At 41.2% G+C, this 25,093-nt stretch overlaps 1 protein-coding gene across 1 annotated transcript in view; it reads left to right on the forward strand.

The window, feature by feature from the left end:
- Positions 1-2,949: 2,949 nt before the first annotated feature.
- The window catches only part of CUBN (cubilin), a 143,557-nt gene continuing 121,413 nt past the window's right edge, over positions 2,950-25,093 (forward strand). The window contains exons 1-17 of the mRNA XM_005152954.2: positions 2,950-3,068; positions 3,226-3,355; positions 3,712-3,804; positions 4,633-4,671; positions 5,455-5,556; positions 6,461-6,564; positions 11,723-11,849; positions 13,291-13,459; positions 14,215-14,346; positions 15,519-15,614; positions 16,172-16,293; positions 18,164-18,350; positions 20,780-20,898; positions 22,184-22,418; positions 22,960-23,141; positions 23,905-24,067; positions 24,259-24,449. Coding sequence (XP_005153011.2) covers positions 2,950-3,068; positions 3,226-3,355; positions 3,712-3,804; positions 4,633-4,671; positions 5,455-5,556; positions 6,461-6,564; positions 11,723-11,849; positions 13,291-13,459; positions 14,215-14,346; positions 15,519-15,614; positions 16,172-16,293; positions 18,164-18,350; positions 20,780-20,898; positions 22,184-22,418; positions 22,960-23,141; positions 23,905-24,067; positions 24,259-24,449 — 2,310 coding nt within the window. The remainder of the gene's footprint in view (positions 3,069-3,225; positions 3,356-3,711; positions 3,805-4,632; positions 4,672-5,454; positions 5,557-6,460; positions 6,565-11,722; positions 11,850-13,290; positions 13,460-14,214; positions 14,347-15,518; positions 15,615-16,171; positions 16,294-18,163; positions 18,351-20,779; positions 20,899-22,183; positions 22,419-22,959; positions 23,142-23,904; positions 24,068-24,258; positions 24,450-25,093) is intronic.

Genomic DNA, 25,093 nt, shown 5'->3' on the forward strand with positions numbered 1-25,093 from the left:
TTGCAGGGTTTCCATTCTGTTCCTCCAAAAATTATGTCTCAATCCTATGTACTTTGGTAAAATTAAAAGGTGTGGACCTATGTTTCCTCCTTAAGATGGTTTATAGATTCCCAACTTGGCCAGCCTAAGGTGCATCCATTAGGAATAAAAAATAAGTTAACTAAAATCTGGCGGGTATAATGAAATGGAAAATAGTGTGTCATGCACAGTTGACAGAGATGTCCAGAGCTCTCTGTGCATAGTCAAAGTCACCTGGTCTTCAGGTCAACCATTTTCGAAGCTATAAAGCCTGCATGAAGAGAAGGTGGATTTCTTCCTCATCGCAGTAGTTTTCTCCCCATTCTCTGTGGCTTCTTGCTCATTGGTCATTTGGTATTTTGGAGATAATTAATTGGAAATAGAAGCTTGAATCCAAGACTGACAGGCAGCAGAGAGGGACAATGCGTGCTCAGTGTGTGAAAGTTAATAGAGAAAAGGAAGGAAGAAAAGGGAGGGTTTTGTGGGTCACAGCCAACATCCAGGCTGAAACTGGTCAGCATACACTGGACTTTGTGAAAGAAAGTCCCTGAAGTATGCATACATTCAACAGTCTGCTAAGAAGTGCAGGTGTAGTTGGCTCATAGTTTCTTCAAGTTGACACTTAGCAGTTATAAAAACAAGATAAAACATAAAGAGAGGGAAAAAAACCCAACCCCCAGGCAGGCATCAGAACTGACATGAAGAATGCAGTGAGCAGTAGTTTAATAGACAGTACCAGGATGCCCAGAGGCAGAAGGTGTCCTCTCAACTAGACAGAAACGTTGATAATTTGTATGTGCTCTCCTATTCCAGATCAGTTTTCAGAGGAAAAAGCATAATAGTAAAAAAGAATTATGGAGGTTAGTTTATCAGTTGGTGTAAAATATCAGAGCTCATTCGGATTGAATGGACGAGGGATAGTTTTCAACAACTGAGGATACAGTTCTCTATTTTCACATAAACACTATCCCCTGTAATGGTAAAAGGCAACACATGGAAATTCCTCCTCATGTTCTGGCAGCAGCACAGCAGATAGACTTAGTCTTCTGGAGCCACAGGCTGCTGTGGAGCTGGTGAACGTCCAGAGAGCTGGGCTGATGCTACTGCAGCAGAAGGTGTATGGGACAGGCTGTCTGCCGTGGGTTCAGGAGGAGCTTCACACTGCCCTTCCAGATCTCCAGGCAGCAGCAGTAACTGTGGGGTAACTGTTGCAGTATCCTGCACCACAGGGTGTGTGATCACAACCAAGATGGTCAGCAGGGACATTCTGTTCTGAATTCTGAGATGTTTCAAATAACACATTTAATAAAATGTAATGAAAGTCTAGATTTTCTGCAAACAACGTGGTGAGATGCAGCTGACACAGTCTTGCACATTGTAGTTATTCACAGTAAAGATCAAGTTCCTGTCTGCGGCAGCACCACAAACATGAGCTGTCCTGGCTTCACCCCCATTTTCACAGTCCACAACAATCTCTATTGAGGTGACATGAATATTTTCTGTTGCTGCATCCATTCTCTGCAAGGGTGCATTGACCTTGTAACACTTCTGTGTGTGAAAACTAAAGTTGTTCAGTCCCCCAGCTCCAGGGCATCTCCTGTGTGTCTGTGGGACATCTGTAGGAGACAACTGCAAACTGGATGAAGCAGGAAGACTGTGCAGGGTTAGGAAGTGCAGGAGCCTCCACTAAGGTCTGGGGCATGAATGATCAGTGAATGGTGGCCACTGTTATTTTCCAGCAGGATCAGTTACAGCTGCTCCTTCTCTTCCCAGTAGAGATTTGAAATATGAGCAGTCTGAATGAGTTGTCTATTAGTAAAAAGTAAAATCTAAAAGAATGGTTGTGGGCCTGGAGACACAGGTAGCTCCTAGCATGGGGAAGGAAAAGATACACAAAGCTCCCCTAAGCAGAGAGAGGAAAGCACAGCAAGTTCTTGTGCAAGGGGAACATGGAGGCTCTGGCAGAAGCAAAGAGGAGGTGGGCATGGACTCTCATTCCAGCAGCAACAGCCTGGGCCTCAGAGATGAGTGCCAGCAAGCATCTGGTGAGACACTTTTGTGAAGCCTGTGAGGTACTGCTGTGGGGTGGAGAAAAATACATATTGAGAGTTAAATTTTGGCTGTCAGAACATATTGATTTGCATTTTTCAATCACTTTTGAGTCTCCTTTGAATTCTTCCTTGGTCTTCTGCACTGTCTATTGCTGGCCCTGAGTTTGGGAGCCCTAGTGTGTGCAGTGAAGACAACTAACTGCAGTGTGTGATGGTCTCCTCAGCATCTGGGGACCAAGTCATCCTTGATTCAGAGCAACCATATTTGGTTAAAATTGTAGTTTGCTGTTGTAATCCATGGGATGCTGTTTGGTACTGTGAAGTTGTTTGTGTCATCTGCCAAATAAATCACTGCCTGGAAGCTCCTCTTTCAATACAAGTATACTTTGCCAGCCACTGTGGTTTTTTTATGTGGGTTTGGAGGGGTTTTTTTTTGGGTAACAGTCTAGGTCCTTTAGTGCTGCCAAATAATCTTTCCTTCACCCATGTGGTACAGCATGTGAGAAGAGCAAGCCATTGCTGCAGATTCCCTATTACTGGAGCAAGCTAGCTGCAGAGTCTAGGGTACTTAGGGGTGTTCAGCTGTACAGAGGTCAGAGACATCATGCTAAAATACAGTCAGATTTCAATTTCAATTTCAGTTTCAGTCTTTTGAAGCTTCCAAAACCAAGAGAAAGATGTATTCAGTATCTAGAGGATTTGCACGCTGTCAATCTTTAGTTGAGGTAACTGAGACAAAGTTCACCCTTGCAAGACAAGACTGCAGAATGGGCACCTTGTGAATAAAGAACTGTGTGAGAGCAAAGGGCACCCTTGCTCACAGCAGCACAATTCAGCACTAGTGGTTTCACTTCAAGAGCAGGACAGCTGGAGAAGAGCAATGCTTTGGGCTGCTCCTGCTCCTGGGCTTTTAGTTGCATTATTATTACTTTCTGGATTGAGCTGTGAATCAAACCATTATGAGAACAAGAGGCAGAAGAGAACCACTTATGAGGACCAGTAAGTACCATTTCTTGTAAACGCATTTGTCAGATGATGGCTTCTGAGTGCCAGTAATGGGAACAGAATGGCTTTACTGCACCTCTTTTTTACATGCTCTTTGGCAGATACATGTAACTAAATGATCTCTTTGTTTTTTTTTTCCAAAACACAACAGGCCTCGTTTGTCCTCCGAGCAGGGTAATTTAGTGTTCCATGCTGGCTCCAGCAAAAACATTGAGTTTAGAACGGGACCATTGGGGAAAATAAAGCTCAATGAAGAAGACCTTGCAGATCTCTTTAGCCAGGTGATATCATTACTTTTGCTTGATAAGTTTTTGCTTTCAGTTTTGCACTGTAATAGGTTAGTTGTCCTAGTAAATGCTTGATGTGGGTTTTATGATTGTTATTTTCCATTATCTACATCGATAGTCCAATATGAAAGTAAGCTATTGCAGACTTGTAATCATGCCAGTACAAAAAAGAATTAAAAGATAAAGTTGTGTATGTAACAGAGGACTATCTATGTAAATGTTCTTTATAACAGTAAAGTTAAGCAAGAACAAAACTTTCCTAAGCTTTTGAAAAGATAAAGCTTGTTTACATTTGCAAGCTTTTGAAAAAGCTAGGCTTGTTTCACATTATCTCTCTTGTTTAAATTTAGGTGAGACAAAGTAACACAGAGATTCAAGAACTTAAAAAAGCCAGTGGTGCCTCTCAGAACATGTCCCAGCAGGTCTATCTCCTGACCTCCAGGGTAAGCTGTATGTTTGTGTTACCCTCCTCCAGCATTCCCAATTTTCTGTTCCACGGATTAACATCATTACCTGTTTCATTTTAGTATTTCTAGACCCCAGGGAACAGACATTCCATTCCATAGGTGAAATAAGCTATAGGGGTTTGCAGTGGAAAGACCTGTGCAGTAATTTTGTCTCTTCCCCACTGCTAAAGGTTTTTCTCCAACAGAAGATTTTGAAACCTTTGACCTGGTTCAGGTGTCTTTTGTTACAGTGTTGCCACAAGTTCCTCATAGGAAAATATTTTATAGCATAAGAGATCTACCTTTATTGTGCTAACACATATCCAACATATTCCTTGGTTCAGTTTCAGCTTGCTGTTTGTGGTTATAGCCCACTCAGTTATTGTGAGCCTTTCCTTGGCTTTTGGTATGTTGTCTCAGACCTCCATTCTTCATGTGCACGTGAGCACCTGAACAGTCCAGCTGCAATATTCATGTTCTCAGTGCTGAGCATCTGAATGGATCTTCTCAAGACTGAGTCTTGGCTTTTTGAGTCCAAACTGGGATGTATTCAAGCTGTCATTTTCTGCACAGCCAAAACCACCAAAATCCTAGTGAATGGGGCCTGATTTCATAGACTCATAGAATAGTTAGGGTTGGAAAGGACCTTAAGATCATCTAGTTTCAACTCCCCTGCCATGGGCAGGGATTTGAACCTGATTGTCAGGTTGCTGGTTTCACATACCAGCTATTCTCACAAATCATTTTATTTGACCTCCAGCATTCAGCAGGTACCTCTGTGTTCACTCTCATGCCAAGCAAAATGTATTTGCATTTCTCTTGCAGATTGCAAGCCTTGATAATCAACTTCAAAGCTTAGAGCAGGTAAGTAAATGGGAAGCAAACTAAACATCAAAAAAGAAAAACCCAGCCCCTAGTCAATAAAGTGCTGATTAAATGCAATGATTAAATAGCTAAATTATTTCCTTCCTCTCGTGAGTTACTCAGGAAAACTGTTTTTGGTAACAGGAGGTAAAAAAAAAAAGCCAAGATTTGTGGAGGAGGTGAAATATCTTCTTACAAAACATAAACTGTGTAGGAGCCTGCATTTTTTAAAGGAAAAATAGTTGTAGACTCAAGAACAACAATGTGATCCCAAGGACAAGTAAACTCTTCCTTCACTGATCTGTCAAGATGAAGACTGAGAATACAAACTGGATTTTATATTGTGCTGGAGATAACTAATTTTCAACTGTGACTTGCTTTGTCACTGATCTTGTGATAAGCCACAGCTAGAGCTGCCATTAGAAGCAGTTGTCAGATGAGTTACCCATAGAATCAAAAAGATGAGATATCCCTCCATCTAGTCTCACAGTCTGCTGCTGCTAAAAAGCAGTCTCTATTAATAATTGCTTGTTACAGGCCTTTTCTCATCTTAGTGTATACAGCTGGCTGTTCTGTGTAAGACCAGTCATATCAGGCATTATTTTGTACAGGCAGAAGTGAAACAGCTCAAAACCTTTACAAATGAGCCTTGCTGAAAAGTAAAAAGAAGGCGAGGAGGACACAAAGAATTAAAAAAAGAAAAGAAGTTTGTCTTGAAAATAGATGCTAATAGAACCCCAAATAAGCAGGAACCTTATTTTCTGCTCTTTTCCTGGGTTTCAGGCAATCCAGAGGAAAGCCTGCAATAGTAACCCCTGTGAGAACTCTGGGACCTGCATAAACTCTCTGGATGGTTTCTTTTGCCTCTGTCCCAGCAACTGGCAGGTGAGTCTTTAGCCTCACTCTTTGAATAGTGTATATTTTAACTGTAAGGACACTTGGCTCAGGGTAATTTCGACGAAGCATAACATCTTAAGATTGCTCAGGACAGGGTGAGTTGCACTGAACAGCAAAGTAGCAGTATCACACTCGTTGTTTGGTTAAGGGCAACACGTTTAACTTCTCAACAATATCAATATATACCAAAAAAGATGAAGTCTGAACCATCAGGGCAGACCCTGCACTGTTATGTGTGTGTGATGGCCCATGAAGTCAGTGATGCTTGGCAGTTCCCACAGCAGGGAATTAGCTTTTGGTTTTTGCTGAGCTGTGAACTGAGCTGCATGCCTTGCTGTTGATCTTTCACAAGGATAGAGAATGGGGGAAGAGGAGGATATTTATTCAAGCTCAGACAAACAGGACAAATAGGGGTTTAAGTAATCAACCCCATTATGAGTTTTTTAAACCCAAAGACTTCACTGGCAAAGGCTTTAATGGTGCTGTTATATGCACTAGAAATGGAAAAGTTGTACCTTCCTCACAAAGTCTCTCAGCTTGAAAGCTGTCCCAGCAAGATCTAGGTCAAAATTGCTTTCAGTCTTAATCAAACAGTCTGAAAGAAAGTCTTCGGAGCCCTTTGCTAGCAAGTTTGAAGGAGGGGGATGACTGTACTGTGCTGTCCATATGCTTTCTACAAGCATCTGAAGTATTTTATCCCCCATCTGGCTGATAATCAGGGTCACAGAAACACAGCTGAAAAATGATTTTGTTATAATGTATCATAAGACAAGTTGTGTTGATAGCAGCCCATGGTTTGTGTATCTCTAGAAACTATATTAAACATTGGCTCCATGGTTTGCTTCATTTCTCAGTTATTTGGAAAATAAACTGGTTTTCCATTTCATCTTAGGGCCTCCTGTGTTCAGTGGATGTTAATGAATGCCAGATTTATGCTGGAACAGCGTTAGCCTGCCAGAATGGAGCCACTTGTGTGAACACACCAGGCAGCTACAGGTAATGTTCCAAAACTAGACACAAAAATCCTATGTAAAATACTCTGCTATTTTGTACCCCATATCACACCTGCAGCACAAGTTTTAGGAATAAGTCTGTTTAATACCTATGCACTGTAATCCCTTTCAGTCTGAGAGAATATAAAATCCTTAATACACCATACACCAAACCTGCTGCAGACACAGAAGCCCCCCTGATGCTACTGCCTGCTGTGACACAAGAAGAGCAGCAAGAATTAGGTTTATTACAACAGTGCTGGGGAAGAAGGCTACAAACTGGAGGCTGGCTCCAGTGACCGGTCCCTCTGCTTTAGGTGTAGATGCTTTAATAGAAAATTGCTGGGATATAGACGAGGCGGTTAGAAGTTGCATGTTGGTCAGCAATCAGCACTCATCAACATGCCCACCTAGCACAGCCACATTATCATCCCTCTGTTAGCTCCTACCCCTTGAGACTAAGGGGCATGAGGAAATGAAGGAGGTCAACAGTTTTGGCCCAACAAAGGCTTTCTGTTGTTGGAAGCCTCCTGAATATATCAGTACCTTTGGTCACTGGCATTCCCAGCAGACTGCATAACCCTGAGAAACACCTTCACTCCTCCAGAAATGCAAGCACTGCCGATACTGCAGCAGAGCAAGCAACACACAATGCTGCCAGGGTGAAAGGAAGAAGGAATGCTGTGTGCAGCTGGTTGGAGAGAAGGGTGCCTGGGCTGCCTGTGTGCAGGCCCCATAGGCATGAAGTCCCTGAACATATCCTCTGGCTCTGCTGAGCAACTTAGGAAATGCTGTTGTTTACAGGGCAAGCCAGCCTGAGTGTTCTGAATCTTATTTGCTAAAACATCAAATAATCTGGTAAATGACTAACTTTCAGATGTAATACAAAGCTATCAATGTGCAATGGGAACAAGCAGGCTGGAGAGTGTGCCACAGCTTTCTGAAAGGAGTTCTGACTCCTGCTTCAGCATGAAAATCTTAGCTCCCACAGATATTTGCTTGGAATCACACAGGCTTATAGTGCTTTGCCAGCTCTTGGAAGAGCCTTATGCAAAGAAAGTTCTCCTGCAGTGCTCCTCACACTTAAGCGTTAGCACAGAGCCTGCTGAGGTGTCACTGGTATGTGATCCTTCCTGTCAGCTTTTCTTTGATTTTAAACAGTTGCCTGCAGCTGTCCACAGCACTGACATTTGCCAAGGAAACTACACACAAAGCAGCCTGCCTTTACCTATTGTTTCTTACTGAGCTCAGGGATGTGAGCTCAGGTGTGTGATTAACTTAAGGTTTGTGAGGACAAACCCTCTGCCTTTCTCACAAATGTAGTCATTGTGTTAGTACAGCCATGACTCCTGTAAGTTTTTTCCCCAATGTAATCCTTGTCTTCCATTGTACTTGCTGAAGCAGTGCCTCCTGAAATGAGCAAAGACCTCTTCACCAGTCATCCAAATCTTAATATTACTGCTTTTTCATTGCACCCTCAGGATTATTGATTGGTCCTTTCCCCAGTCTCACTGTACTGTCTTCACAGGCTCCCTTCACAGTCTCCTGTACTTATTTCTGAGTACTCCCCAGAGGCTAAATCCAAACCCAGGTACAAGTTGACACAGCCCTTTTCAACAACTGTGAGAACATTGCTGCTAAATTTTCTGGGATGCAGCAACCCAGGTATCCCCACTCCTGCTGTAGTGTAGTTACATTCACCAGTGTGAGGAAGGAAAAAGATGATATTTAACTTCTCATCAGATAACACCAGGGGCAGGACAGGTCTGCATTAGGCACTGTGAAATGGAGCATAATGCAGTCTTCACTCCCTCTTCAGATTCTTCACCTGCATGCTTCAAGCCGTAATGCAGGAAAACGTTGAAATATGAAGAAAAAGAACAGGTATCCAAGAAATGCCTTCCTGAAAAAGGAAGACGTTTAAGGAGACATTGCATCAGTTGGGTGAAAGGTTGTAAGAGTCCCCAAGTCTATCACATTTTTGTGTCAGAATCCAAATAACAGGGGCCTCATCACAACGTGCTGTCAGCGATGGGAGAGAACTGGAGCAGTGCCAAGCAGCCATGCACCACAATCTGACTGAAGCTCCTTGCAGTGTGACTTACTTCTTCAAGCCGTTCTCTGAGCAACTTCAGAGGGGTAGCAGGTTAATCTTTGTCAGACCAGGCAGGAGACAGTGCCATTGTCCTCCTCCTTTGGAGCCAGTCAGATTGCCTTGCTGTGTCCTTTGGAGTTGAATGCGAAGCTCTGAATGTACTTTGAACATACAAAGGTGATCTGCTTCCCTGACCTGTTGCCTATGTGCTAGCCCAGGTTGAACTACTGCACTGGCAACATGGTGTTGGTCTATCTGGCATCTCTTAAATAATGAAAATGCTGTCTCACACTGCAGTTAAGCATTAAGCTGTTGCGGGTTTTTGAAACCTAAGTTTATGTGGGTTGCTTATCCTGGGTGCAGTGTTTAGTTACCTGCAATTGCTTTATCAAACTAGTGTTTCAGCTGAGCATGTGACACTGGCAGGGACAGTAGCAGCCTATTAAGATATTGCTCCAAGGTCCAGATCAGCTGCACTCAAATACCTTTTATTCAAATTCTGCAGGTAAATGCTTTTAGATGGTATGTTTCCCTAGCCAGCTTAAAAGCGATCCAAGAAGGGTTTTTACCTGCCATAAATCTGTGTGAGAAGCAGACAGCAGCAGATGTTGCAGCATATAACTTGCATCCAAATATCACTGTTGTTTTAATAAAAAGCTGGTGAACTGGTAGGAGGCTTCCTGTAGGTTTGTTTCCCTTTCAGTTGTATTTCAGAGCCTCAGATTTGGTCTGTGTGAAAACAAAGGGCCACAGAAAAGAGAAATGTTTACCTGATGACATAGAAGTTCCCAATGTCAGTTCCACCTCGTATGTACAGTGCTGTGCCTAAAGTGTGCTCCTATAAATGACAATATGATCTGCAAACCAGATCGCCCCAGTAGAATACCTCCCTTCAGCCCACTACTTTGGTCTTCCCACCCCATGAACCCCAAATGCTTCCTCCTGCCTACCATTCTTGCCTGAGAGCTGGGCTACTGCTGAGACATCAGTTACCACATGTTGAGGTGTGGGTGTAAAGGTACCCTGCTCCCTGGGACAGCCCAGACACAGTATTTCTGCATATTGCTAAGGGTAAAAGGTTAGGCATTTGGCACCATAAGTGTCGTAATCTGAAACACAAAGTTTAGGTGCTTTCTGACTGAAGTGGGGATTTCCAGGCTCATATTCTGTTGAAGGCTCATGTTAGACATTTCTAAAGGTTGTGGAATCACCCATAGGATTGGACAGTCATGGGTATGCACAAGTCCCGCATGATTCTTGATTCTCTGCTGAGCAGGAGCCTTGCTTCTGTGCATGGTTATTAGTGGGGCTGTCAGTATAGCTCAATAGACAGATTTCATAAGGAATACTACATAAGGAGAGGATGTAGGAAAGGATCTGGTTCAAGACCATCTTAAGAACCTGAATGTACACAAGTCCATGGGACCTGATGAAATCCATCCGCGGGTCCTGAAGAAGCTGGTGAATGAAGTTGCTAAGCCACTGGCCATCATATTTGAAAAATCATGGCAGTCAGGTGAAGTTCCTGATGACTGGAAAAAGGGAAATATAACCCACATTTTCAAGAAGGGGAAAATGGATGACCTGGGGAATTACAGACCAGTCAGTCTCACCTCTGTGCCTGGCAAAATCTGGGAGCAGATTCTCCTGGAAGGCATGCTAGGGCACATGAGAAACAACAAGGTGCTTGGTGACAGCCAGCATGGCTTCACTAGGGGAAAATCCTGCCTGACCAATTTGGTGGCCTTCTGTGATGGAGCTATGAAACTGATGGACAGGCGTAGAGCAGTTGATGTCATCTACCTGGACTTGTGCAAAGCTTTTGACACTGTCCCACACGACATCCTTGTCTCTAAATTGGAGAGACATCAATTTGATAGGTGGACCACTCGGTGGATAAAGAACTGGCTGGATGGTCGCACTCAAAGAGTTGTGGTCAACAGTTCAGTGTCCAGCTGGAGACCAGTAACAAATGGTGCTTCTCAGGGATTGGTGTTGGGACCGGTCTTGTTCAACATCTTTGTCAGTGACATGGGCAATGGGATTGAGTGCACCCTCAGCAAGTTTGCCGATGACACCAACCTCTGTGGTTCTATTGATACACTGGAGGGAAGGAATGCCATTCAGAGGGACCTTGACACACCTGTGAGGTGGGCTGATGCCAACCTCATGAAGTTTAACCATGCCAAGTGCAGGGTCCTATACCTGGGTTGGAGAAATCCCAGGCACAGCTACAGGTTGTGCAGAGAAGAGATTCAGAGCAGCCCTGCAGAGAAGGACTTGGGGGTGTTGGTCAATGAGAAAATGAACACGAGCCTGCTTCAGTGTGCGCTCACAGTCCGGAAAGCCAACTGTATCCTGGGCTGCATCAAAAGAAGCGTGAGCAGCAGGTCAAAGGAGGTGATCCTGCCCCTCCACTCTGCTCTTGTGGGACCTCACTTGAAATATTGTGTGCAGTTCTGGTGTCCTCAGCATAAAAAAGACGTGGAATTGTTAGAACTGTTGGAACAAGTCCAGGGGAGGGCCACGAGGATGATCAGGGGACTGGAGCACCTCTTGTATGAAGACAGGCTGAGAAAGTTGGGGCTGTTCAGCCTGGAGAAGAGAAGGCTGCGTGGAGACCTCATAGCAGCCTTCCAGTATCTGAAGGGGGCTTATAGGGATACTGGGGGAGGACTATTCATTAGGGACTGTAGTGGTAGGACAAGGGATAAGGGGTTCAAACTTAAACAGGGGAAGTTTAGATTAAATATAAGGAAGAAATTCTTTACTGTTAGGGTGATGAGGCACTGGAATGAGTTGCCCAGAGAAGCTGTGAATGCTCTATCCCTGGCAGTGTTCAAGGCCAGGTTGGATGAAGCCTAGGGTGACATGGTTTAGTGTGAGGTGTCCCTGTCCATGGCAGGGAGGTTGGAACTGGATGATCTTAAGGTCCTTTCCAGCCCTAACTATTCTATGATTCTATGATAAATGGAAGAGTGGGGAATGCTCTTTTGCTATGACAATATTATCTTTAACAGGTTTATGAAGACAGCATTTTGATTTTTCTGTCTGCTTTCACCATTAGCTGTTCCTGTACTCCAGAATCCTATGGGCCTCACTGTGCCTCGAAGTTTGATGACTGCCAGGGAGATTCTGAGACACTCTGTGGGCATGGCATCTGCATAGATGCAGACAGGGATCAGCCCAACAAGGTAAGGAACAATGCTTAAGTCTCCTTTTACAGCACAGCATGAATAAACTAATGCTGAGCACCACAGAATTGTGTAGCACATACTGCTCCTGAAAAACAGCAAGAAATGCCACTGTACAACATAACCTAATTTCTCTGTTGTCCCGAGGACAGCAGAAAGGATTGAAAATGCCTTATGTCTTGTTAGAAGTACTTGTCACAGTATCAGATCTACTACTAATTTTAAAGAGCTTGGGAATATAATTTGAATAAGTCAAAATCTTATCTGAAGCATAGTATCTTTACTGGTCATTATTTGAGGCATTCTAAGTTGATAGAATAATTTATTACTTAAATGATTAAGAAGGACAGACATAATAAATCTAGTTTTTCCTGGGAAAAGTCATACCTGTGGAACACTCTTTGTGGCCTGGGATCTGCTGGGGCTGCATACCAGCTGCATGGCTGCTGCTTATCTTTGGTGTTCCTCACTGTCAGCTGGACTCGATCCTGGATTCTAGGCCCAAGCTCTTCAAGCGTCTGCACTGGGTGAATGATAGCATACACTTGAATGGTCTTCTGCAGCAAGCCAGCTCATTCTTTTTGGGACAGAATCTGGGTACAGGGTGTTCGCTCCAAAGAGCCTTATGGAACATGCCAGGTTTGGTTCCTTCCACTCACAGCAGCCCTCCAAAACTACCCTGCCAAGCCTTTTCTCCTTAACCCTCCTATACACCCAAGCACCATTTCAGACACACACGTATTCTTTGTGCTGTGCTATAAAATAACTTCTTTGGTCAATTTGTAAAAGTGTTCACAACTCATCACTTGTTTTCTGCCCATTTTTTGTGGAAGAAGCTTTTCAAAAGGGTTCAGTGTTGGCTTAACAGTGTCTGCTCCTGTGACAGTCAACAATAAAGCTCCTATTAGCTTTAATTGGACCAAAACAAGATAAATGTTGAAATCTGGCCATTAGTACAATTTACCAGAGGGAAAACACTTTTCCTCAAATAAAACGTGTATTTGAAAACTAATGTCAGTGCTGCACACTGCACAGAATACTGAACAGTTTTGCTTAAAGAAAACAGACGAGCTGATTTCAGGTTGCTTACACTGATCTGTTTACCCTGGTTAAAAAGCAAGTTGATGACTTTTAATTATGTTTATGTACAGCTCATAATTGCTGTTCATTTTCTCTGGGAGCTTTGGGGTAAATTGCAGGTTTCTTTTATGAACATAATGAATGAGCCTGTTGTTGCTTCTGTAATCTAAATAAATTCAGAGGAAGAAATAGACTGAGAAAACTACCAAAGCAACTTTTAAAAGAGAGTGTGCAAGCCATGTAATGCTCTGAAAGCTTTCCTGCTATAATTTAAAAGACACTTTATAAATTGAATTCCTCCTGCCTTTTTCTTGTCTGTTCTAACTGTCTTAAATATGTAATGTGATGTTTACTGTGGCAGCCCAAGTACCACTGTATCTGTGACACTGGCTGGATGTCCCCTCCTGGCAGCGCTGCCTGCAGTGCTGATATAGATGAATGCAGCCTCCCTAATCCACCGTGTTCGCAGAATCCACTTGTGCAGTGCCACAACACACTAGGCTCCTACTCCTGTGGTCCCTGCCCCACAGGTATCATGTCCTTTCATACTCTCAGGTGGGTAGGGGGTGGCTGTAGGGAGTACTGCCTCTATGTCATAAGCACAGACACAGGATCCAGATGAGAGGAACCCCATGAAATGCTTTGGTCTGTATTCTAAAGAATAAATGTCTGTAGGTTGTGTCTTATCTAGGTAACACAGGCAGTCTATTCTAATGTATGATTCATCCCATCCTAAACTAAGCATATAAATAGGTCTGGTGTACCCTCCTGTGCAGAGGTACCTTCATGTTCATCATGTCCTATTACCTTCATGTAATATGTCCGCAGTACTTTTATATCCTTATGCTCACTGCTTTAAGGCAATATAAAAATCTAATTGTCCCCTCAAGACATACAACCTGTAACTCCTCTTCCTGAGCTGAGTAGATGTTGGGTATAGGAGGAGTATTTGAAGCGCTTAACCAGAGTTATGATAAAGCTTTGTTGCAAATTGTACATGTGTGTACTAGACCAGAACAGTCTCCTCTTTAGGTTAAAGTGTGGAGTATCCAGGGTACATTAAAAATTAAACATTCCTGCAATCACATCTCCACCCTGTTGTGTTTGTGACCTATTTTTCAGACCAGTATTAATTTTCATCAGTTACGAGAAGGACAGGTCTCCTCTTGTGTTAGTGAAGTGTCAAAAGTCATAGTTTCATGCTCTTTGAAAAGATCTGGTCAAAGCAGAAAGTGAAAAGGCCATGCATTTTCTGTCTTAACGTTTTTCCTGTGCTGCTTCTTAGGCTGGCAAGGAAATGGCTACAGTTGCCAAGACATTGATGAATGTGAAAATAATAATGGAGGCTGCTCAACAGCACCAATGGTTCAATGTATCAACACAATGGGATCCTTCCACTGTGGGGTCTGCCCACCAGGTAAAATGGATTCTTTTTTTGGCTGATAAAACTATAGAAAGGCCTAAAAGATGAAAATTCAACACATTTGAGCTTGTCTTATGGTAGAGTTGAGAAACTGAAGATTGATTTTATGTGAAGAAGTATCACATACACAAAGCAATACTGTAATATAGAATGCAGAGTACACATGGTATTCAGACTGTTTCAGCTATTAATGAAAATTTTGTAGAGTATGTCTCTAACAATGATCCCCTGAAATGCATTTCTTTTGTACTAGGTAGCCCTTTTCTGTGTGAGGATTCATTTGATGAAGTACTTCCTTTGTAAGATTATTAATGGGAAACAAAGATTGCAAAACTATGATAGTAATTTTGTTGTCTGTATTAACTAAAAGGGTATCCTGTGTGCCATAAATCAGCTGTATTATCTATCTTAAAAAATGCTTGATAATCCACGCTCTGAATGCTGTCTAGGAATGTAGTATGTCTGTTACAGTACAAGTCATGCAGTGGAAGTCATGACTTACATCTTTATTATGCAGTTTATGATTGAAAATATTTTATGAAATGCATGCAACCAGCATTAAAGACACTAGCAGGAAAAAACTTTCTAATTGACCTTCCAATTGCTATTTAAATGTCAGTGGACTGCAGTTAGTGAAGACTCAGTTACTGAGTGCTGCAGGGTTATCGCAATGCTAGAAATGTGGCCTTGGATGAGTTTTGATGTGGTGCAGTGAATCTCATCTCTGTCAGTGCAGAGTCTGTGCTCCAGTGCTTCTCTCATGTGGAGCCTACCAGGAGGAGCTGTATGTTGTTTTTGGGACCCAAGGGCATCTCTGATGCGCAGTGGGAAGCCTGGAGGTAGTCGTGGTTGGCAGATGCATAGGGAGGGCATCACATGGTGACTGGAACAGCAGAGCTACTATGGACTCACTGAGCTCATGTGTGTTTGTCTAGCACTAATACAACTTTTTTCTAAAATAATGAGAGTATTTAGTTACAATCAGAATCCATTCCTGTGATGGAGAAACACAAGTTTTACTTCAGTGGCTATGTCAATGTTTTTAGCTGCAGAAGACTATGATTTTACACCACAAATTAGTCTTTTCCTCACCAGATGATTGCTTTGATGTAGATTCTCATAGAGCACAGCTTGCTACAGACTAACTGTTATTTACTTCTGAACAGGTTATGAGGGAGATGGACAAACATGTACACAGGTTGATATCTGCTCAATAAATAATGGAGGGTGCCATCCTTTGGCTACTTGTACCTCAGGTCCAGGTACGATGCTCTCTTACGGACTGTAAGTAATACCAGTGTGAACCCCAAGGAGGGTTTGGTTAGGCTGAATCCACTTTGTAGCAGCATATTTAGACTGCAGCCCCTTCTCCACAGTCAGTTTTGCCTCATCAAAAGAAGTTTACAGGCAGGTTAGCTAAAGCCAGCAGGCCTTTTAACCAACACCGGCAGAAACAGATTTAGGCTTCATCAAAGAGCAGGTTTAATCATAAAAATGTGAAGAACTTCGCTTTACCTCTTTGATGGGGTATTCCAATCTCAGCTGCTTTTACTATTCTTCTCCTCTCTATTAATAACCTTTGACTACTCCCAACACTTCCCATGAAGTTGACCTTGGACTCTCATGTGCCTACAGCAAAGCAACACTAAGATATTTCCATGGTCAAACTGGACAATGACCAGGGAATATGTCAAAAGATAAAATAAGTTGGAATTATATAAAAATTATGCTTCAAAATGTCAAGGGCCTTTACAGTAATTGGTATTGTCATTGTAACAAGAACTGAATTACTTTTGTGTATCTTGTCTCATTTTCCAAGGGTCAATACCATTTTGTTCCTGCACGTCTGGGTACACTGGAAGTGGATATGGGCTGAACGGGTGCTCTCCTCTCAGTGATATCTGTCAGCTGCAAAACCCTTGTGCAAATGGGCAGTGCTTGGTAAGTGTTTGGCTCCTCACTATTAGTGACAATATTATGTAGTTCTAACCAGCAACAGCAGGGAGCCTGGTGAGACTGAAAGCTGAGTGCACACTTACTAAACATAATGAGGCAAGGTCAGTGGGGAATCGGAGATCAGCAGATATACCTGGGGAAAACAAAGTGAGTTTCAGGGCACACAAGCAATTTCTTTGTGTTTGAAGTAGATGCAGCAATCTTGGCACTAACAACTTGAGAGATTGTAGCTGGTACCCCAGACCAGTGATGGGATGCTGGTGCTGGTAGGGGAGAACTGACTAATGGCAGTCCCCTGTGGGACAGGGAAGTAATTTACCACCTTGTATCACAGAGGAGTTACTCATGACAACAAAACCAATACCCCTGTTGACCTCAGATTGTCAATGTCCAGTACAGTTAGTTATGTGTGCCTAGACTGATGTTGTGAGAGCCCCCCTGGAGTCTCAGGCTGTATACATGGATATGGAAAGGATACTTAATGGAGATTGGTTGTACTCCTGCTGGTAGCCAAGTGTTTTGGACCTTAACTGGCTGGTGGTGTGAATTCATTCTCATGCACAGCAACCATTTAGTTTGTTCATATGGACACTGTAAAAGCCTTTTGGCTTCCTCAGCGATGTGTGCTGTGGTAAGGAAAGTCTGTGCTGCAGACCTAGGGATTTTGATAATTCTGTTCTGGAGGACATTTATGATGATGATTTTGGAGAAATATTCACAGATGATCTAATCTAATCTAATCTAATCTAATCTACTTTTTCTGACTATTCAGAAATTATTTATTTTAGTCAGTCTATTAAAAACATTACGTCTTCCCCTAAATTTACTCTAACATACAACTGTAGGCAGGCATGTCTATGAACTATTCCATAAAGATAACAACACAGTCAGATGCTTCAGTAAAGGGACTACAAGAACATATAAAATGGAGAAACAGCAGAGGTACATTTGGCCAGTGTAATGACAGATGAAATGTAACATTCATTAAATATTATAAAACACATTTTTACCTTCTAAAGCAGCATTCAGAGCGCTTAATACACATCAAGATCCTCTTCCATCACATTGAAAATCTCTGTTCAGGACACAAAGGACATGAACAGAGAACACAGAAGGAAATAGAGAATAGAGAATATAGAACATTGGTTGTATGTCATCAAAGATGGGATTGTTAGCATGTACCTTGGAATACATAGTTCTCTACTTGTAGAAAATGTGCCTGTAAAACAAGAAGTGTGAGGGAAGAGGAGACATAAAATTAAAACAGTTAAGTATACAGAAAGACCTGATTATAAGGAAAAGTAGTAAAGGTTGAGACAAAGAAATGGAAGAGACATGCAGAATAAAGAATAATACAGAGAAGGCAACAAAATTGTTTTCATTGAACCTCCCTCAGGGTGAAAATGAAAGTTAACAGCCCACATAACTGCAGGGCAGACTTCCCAGAAAACAGGCTCGATATAAATGACTTATAAACCACTGTTATCTTGACTTGCTGTTTATAAGGTTTAGATAATATGATCGACTTGTTTCTAGGGTGATTGTTTCAATGCCAAGCAAACAGTTCTCTGAATGGCCAAATGAATAGATTTTGGCTTTTTAGACAGTAATTTGAAAGAGCCCTGCAAAGAAATAACTTATTAGAAAAAGAAAGAGCTAGATAACCTGACTTAGCTTTAGATTTATTTTGGAACTCACTAATGACTATCAAGGCCATTAGATTCCAAAGATTTTATTTCTTTGCTCTGATATCTCCACATAAAGTAAGTGTAAATACCAATCTTTCTGCCAACTACATTGATTCTTTTAGGTGATTCATTCTCATTGAGTTTATTGCTTTTGATTATATCTGTAGGCAATGATCTCTGGATATTTCTGCCTGTGTAATGTGGGCTGGACAGGCCCTAACTGTACAGAGAATATTGATGAATGCATTAGCAACCCATGCCAGAATGGGGGGACCTGCACCGATGAGGTCAATGGCTACTCCTGCGAGTGCACCAGTGCCTGGACAGGACCACAGTGCCAGACTGCCCAACAAGGTACAGCCTGAATTTCCTTCCCAGGAGAAATGGGCCACCAGACTGCAGAGAGTAGATGCTTGATACATGTGATTAATATGTGAACAAGAACCAAGTTATGATGGAAAAAAACCCAGCCTTCTTCTCAGTGGATTACAGGTTCCAAGGCAAAGTTCCTTGATGTCAGTTTTCCATGAGTTTTGTTTATAGCTGCTTTGTTTAGCAGTAGGAGTGTAACAATTGATCTGCAGGCCCACTGGCCTTGACTAGTTGCCAGATATACTAAAATCAGATCTCTGTTCCTGAGAAAGTGGTCTGGTAAGCTGGTTGAGAAAGAAGATCAGAGACCTCATAGCAGCCTTCCACTATCTGAAGGGGGCCTATAAGGATGCTGGGGAGGGACTCTTCATTAATGAATGTAGTGGTAGGACAAGGGATAACAGGTTCAAACTTAAACAGGGTAAGTTTAGGTTAGATATAAAGAAGAAATTCTTTCCTGTGAGGGTGGTGAGACACTGGAATGGGTTGCCCAAGAAGTGGTAAATGCTTCATCCCTGGCAGTGTTCAAGGCCAGGCTGGACAGAGCTGTGGACAACATGGCCTAGTGTGAAGTGTCCCTGCCCAAAGCAGGAGGTTTGGGACTCAACAATCGTAAGGTCCTTTCCAACCTTACCTATTCTATAATTCTATGATTCTAAGATCTGATATAAGCAGAACAGATTTACAGGAGAATATATTAATGTTTATTTTATGCATACTGTTTTATCTGTTGTGAAGCTAAGATGTCCTGACATTCTTAGTCAAGAGGGAAAGCCAGTAACAGTTCCCAAACATAAATTTAATGAAAGAAATATTATCCATGAAAATGTGAGATCGAGTTTTATAGAGTGACTGAAAGGTCCTGTCTTTAACATTTCTTCTCAATATCACTTTTTCTGTTTGTTTGGGGTTTTTTTTATTAATTTTAATTAAGCAAGGTCAGGATAGCATTTCAGTGAGCATCGCTGTGGCAACCATCTGTCAGATGGCTTGTATTTATTGCAGGTTGCTGGGAAGAAAGCAGATTAAATTTTCACAGAATCTAGACTGTAATACTTGCACTGAACCCGTGTGAAATATGGTCTATTTTAGAGCAGCCTTCCAAACCTGAAGGGGGCCTACAAGGATGCCAGAGAGGGACTCTTCAGTTGGGACTATAGCAATAGGACAAGGGATAATGGGTTCAGACTTAAACAGGGTAAGTTTAGGCTAGATATAAGGAAGAAATTCTTTCCTGTGAGGGTGGTGAGACACTGGAATGGGTTGCCCAATAAGTGGTAAATGCTTCATCCCTGGGAGTGTTTGAGGCCAGGTTGGACAGAGCCTTGGGTGAAGCGTCCCTGCCCATGGCAGGGGGGTGGAACTGGGTGATCTTGAGGTCCTTTCCAACCCAAACCATTCTATGATTCTATAATTCTATGCTACTTCAGGCTTTTTCCTATTTTCCTTAAATATCTAACTAATAATATTTTATTATCAAGCACATATAAAAATATATATATATATTTAATCATTCATAATAGGAGGTATATAAAACCAAGTTTTATCCAGTGAGAAAGTATCAACTTTTGGTTTAGTTCCTCATCAGGGGAAAAATAATGCATTTTATGACATGTTAATTCTGAATGTGGTTGAGAAATGGTGAGATGTTTCAGGTGAACACTTAGATTCTTTTTACCACTCATTGAAACAAAACACTTCAGTTTGTTGAGAATCAAGTATTTCTTTAGCATCAGTTCAACATTAAACTGGAGCTGCTTGCTGTACACCATAGCTATATGTGCATTGTATTTTGGGTGCTTTATAGACATATTTTTCTGTAGGTTTGGGATTTCTAGTTCACAGCTCCCATTCACTGAATGACTCTGAGAAAAGAGACAACAGCATTTCCTGAGAGGTATTATCAGACACAGAAATCTGACCAAAAATAATAAATGGGACAATAAAACACCTGAAGGATAACTTCAATGATGGACCATTACTGAGAAAGACAATTTTGGATCATGTTAGCTTCAAAATGTTATTTCATTGTAGCTGAAAAATTTAAAGACTCTGGAGAAATTCTTAGGAATTTAAAGAATTCTGAGAAAAATTAAATAAATCTGGAGGTAGCCTTCTGGAAACAAATTCGTTTATGGACATTTTCCTGAGATAGAATCAACATCTCTTGGCAGTATCCATATATTCCAGCTGAAAATCTTTGTTCTTTTTCCAGGAACTACTTTTCTCTCAGGGAATAATTTTGCTCAGCATTTTGTGATGTCATTCCACTTTAGAGTAAATTCTGGAATCTTTTATAGATGTATCTTTCACCCTTGTTTTAGATGTATATGAAGCTAGGAAGTTAGGGGTTTAAATCTGTACAATGATAGCACAAATTAATTAGTTTCATTTTCCGTCTTTTTCTTCAGTTTGTGGAGGATATCTCTCTGGCTCCAGGGGAACTTTCAGTTATCCTAACAACCCAAACAGCCAACGGGACAACAGTGGAGTCAGTTGCGCTTGGGTTATCCAAACTAACTCCAGCAAGGTAAAATTGAGCTCAGGTTAAAGAGACCTTCACTCTGCAGGACCCTGCAGCTCATGAGAGCAAAGATGACCATCTTCATGCCACATATTCCAATATTGTCATCCAATCCCATCAGAATAAATAGCTTTGCAAAAAGAGTAAGTTTCAGATCCCTACAAGCCATCAGGCTCCTTACCTAAAGAATTTGCCTGGGTTACCTTTTCAGGCTTTTTCCTATGCAACTGAAGGTTAGAATTTATTCACCTTCCACCAGCTAAAGAAGGTGCCATTAGTTTATAATGTGATCTGTGAATAGCTGCATGAGAAAAGCTCTGCTCTGATGGGCTTCACAGTTGGCTCATGAGCTAAGTGATCCCACAAAAATTTTATGTTTCTGATTTCTGAGCACCAGAAATGTGGAATTTGTATTATCAATGGCTTTGTGTAGTAACAGCATCTGAATAAATACAAGGATTAATTTTTAAATGTTGCACTCCAATGTGCATTCTGATTCTGATCTGCAGCTAACAGTTCTACTTGTGTATAAATAACAGCTATAAAATATGTTATTTCACACTTTAGCACTTAGATTTCTTATTTGGGATCTAAATATTTGATCTGGTTTTGACATTTCATGGAATGAATTAAGTAGCTTTATAAACCAGTGGTTGCTAGTGGTTTATACAGCTCTATATATATGTATAATATATACGGATATATGGATATATAATGTCTATCCTCAGCTTTAAGCCTGAAAACCACTCCTCTCTTCAGCAGAGCTATATTAATGCACATCAGTGAAGAATCTGTGGATGTCACTAAGTATCCAGAGTAGGTTTGGGATACACTGTTTTATGTATGCAAAAAAAAAAGGATAATATAATTTTTTTAACTGCCATGACAACTTTAACCATAGAAGGAATGAGAAATGTTACTTATCTGATGAGAAAACTTTCATGGGGAACCTGAAATAATGTACTTTATGCTGTATTTCAAGCCTTTCACATGGCTTGAAATAGATACATATCTATATTTCACACATACAACAAAGACAGGCAAATGGTCTCAATTATTAGTTTATAGAAATAGTACTCCTTCCAGAAAACTTCCCTGTCCTAATTCTTTCCTTTTGACCCTTAAGATTCTATAATATCTTCTTCTGTCCTGGAACTTCTCAGGAAATGGCATAATGGCTCCAAAGCTTGTAGATTCTCACAGCTTCATGAACACATGTATCTGCTCTTTACAGGGTATCTTAGCAGATGAAAAAACCCCAGAGTTTTCTTGTTTTGCTAATTTCCGTTAGATTCTGCGTATTACTTTCCCATTCTTCCACCTGGAGTCAAGTAATGAGTGTAACTCTGACTTCCTTCAAATCCACGATGGGCCTTCAGCATCAATGCACATGCTGGGGAAATACTGTGGCTCCTCACCTCCTGCAGAGATTTTCAGTTCCCACAACTCCCTGTATATTTGGTTCTACTCAGACCACACCGTTACAACTGGAGCTTTTACTGTTCAGTGGGAATCTCGAGATCCTGGTAAGTTTGATGAAATGCTTAGTAATTTAGCATCTTTGCAGCTTTGAAGCAAAATGAATGACTTGTTTCCTCTGATTAGGGAACATTAGGAGAGGTAGGACAGTATTTTACTAGGGAGTGGAGCTGAAATGTCACTTTAAAATATTTAAACTCCAAATTTTTTTCTGATTACATCTATATAAATTAGCTTTGCCTGGAATTATTTTTTTTCAGCTTTAATGAAAACAGCTTTGTGCTAGGATAAAACATGGACACTAATTGCAAAGTACAGAAATTCAAATTAATTTTCTAAATCCAATCCAAAACATGGTGCTTTTGATCATTCTCCTAAAGATATTTCCATCATAACTGGGAACAGTTAAGCTTTTATAACCGAGATGCAGAACTAATTGTAATTTTTTTTTTTTTAATGTAACTTGTTGGTTTGTTCAGTTTGATATTTGGTTTTGAATTTATTTTGAATCCCAAATGGTACTTTGTTTTGACACTGCCGGAGAATTCATCTGACCTGACATGTGGTGTTCTTCTGCTTTCCTGTTAGAATGTGGTGGTGAGTTGACGGGTACTTACGGCTCAATAAGCTCTCCAGGATACCCTGGTAACTATCCTGTAAACAGGAATTGTTTCTGGACCATCTCAACCAGTCCTGGCCTCCTCATCACATTTGCTTTTGGCACACTAAGCATAGAACACCATGAAAACTGCAGTTATGACTATTTAGAGGTAAAGTGTAATTGTGGATTATGACAACATTTTATGGCTATGTTATTGCAAAACAAGATATTTCAAAACTTTTGTACTTACAGAAGGGAAAATTCAGTCCTGGGTTGAAATGATAATTTGTTTTTATTTCAGCCAGAAATGCCCAATCAGATACAGGCAATATAACAGAAAGGGGGTAAGAGCCTGCTTCACTGAAGTCAGTGGAATCTTGCGACTAAGGGTGACAGGATTCAGGCAAAATACCTGATGGGAAGATTTTTCTTACAAAGTTCAGTTTCCAAACTCCTTGTCAGATGTCAGCCCACAGAGTATTACCACGCTAAGGCAAACTATTACAGAAAGGAATCTAATATTAATAGATTCAGTCTGTGACTTGATGTGTGAGCTTAAGGCATTTTTGTCAAGTGTAATGGCTACAGGACTCACCAGTATCCAGTCATGGAAATGAGAAGCTGTTTTAGAATAGCATGTTCTCCAAAACTGTGCTACGCAGACCATGATTTCAGGAAAGCTGTTCAACAGCAGATCTCCTGATACTTTCTTTCTCTTTTCACAAAACTCCTCCTAGGAACACGATCACAGCTATGCTGCTGGGTCTGTTTCTTGGTTCCCCTGTGTTTGGAGGAAACTTCCTATGAGCCTTCCCTCCACTTACCATCTACAATATCTCCTAGGCCCCCTGAGATAACCTTAAGAGTGTTAGTACTGTTCACAGTTGGCACAAATTTAATAATCCCAAATGCTGTTTTATCATTCTGTCTAGATTCGAGACGGTCTTCTTCCACAAGACCCTGTCCTTGTTAAATACTGTAGCACTGGGACTCCACCTCCACTCCAAACCACTGGTCCATATGCATGGATTCACTTTCACTCTGATGACTTTGTCACTGATAAAGGCTTTCACATTCTCTATACAACATCTCCTGGTAAGTAAAATTCAGCAATAAAGGCTGATCTGTGACATTTCCATGACATAGCCAACACATGAATGGATGCAATTAACACTATTTAATAATACAGAAATCCTCTTTGATTTGCAGCCATTGTACACAGGCAGCCTAAACTGAGTTACCATACTTGTGACTATCTCAACTGATTTATTCTTTTCTTGTTACAGCAGATCCAAGTTGTGGAGGAAATTACACGGACAGTGAAGGGGTTATCACATCCCCTTTCTGGCCTAACCCTTATATCAGCAACCGACAATGTATCTACATTATCCGACAACCAGAGGATGAAAAAGTATACCTCAACTTCACCCATATGGAGCTGGAGAGTCACACTGATTGTTCATCAAATTATATTGAGGTGACTTCTCTCAACAGGTTGATATGAGAGGTTGATTACATGTGTGTACAAAAACATGCTGCATCATTTCTGTCCCAAGAGCCACTACAAAAATAGGTGTAGTTAAATATAGGACTAAGTATATGAATTTATTTGGGTTCAAAAGTCACTGGGGCTAAAAGAGCATGACTACATCTGGAATGAAGCAAAGGCAAGAGAATAAGAAAATCTGGCTAGGTTAGCAGTAATTCTTAATTGGCTATATATATGATTAAGGTGGAGTTTGGACCTTTGCTAAATGCATGACAAACACAAGAAAATAGAACAATACCATAGCCACTATGCAGTGTTTTCTGGAGTCATGGTGTTATTAAAAAAATCCTGTTCTGGCATAAAAAGGAAGGACATGATATGTGTATGTATGTATACATACAAACATATACATACACACACACACATACATATGTACATATATACATGTGTAAAACCAGGAGTTTATTGTTAGCATAATTGAAATCTTACAAGTCTAATTCAAGAATTACTATCAGTCTAAATCTAACTATAGAAAAGTAATAGTACAGTTAGGATGTTTCTATGGAAAATGTGATAATTAGAATAGCCATGTTGATACTAACTGGGATCCACTTGAGGCGTTTTTTGTTTTC

Source organism: Melopsittacus undulatus, chromosome 1 (genome assembly GCF_012275295.1).
Source record: "Melopsittacus undulatus isolate bMelUnd1 chromosome 1, bMelUnd1.mat.Z, whole genome shotgun sequence".
NCBI classification, from domain to species: Eukaryota; Metazoa; Chordata; class Aves; order Psittaciformes; family Psittaculidae; genus Melopsittacus; species Melopsittacus undulatus.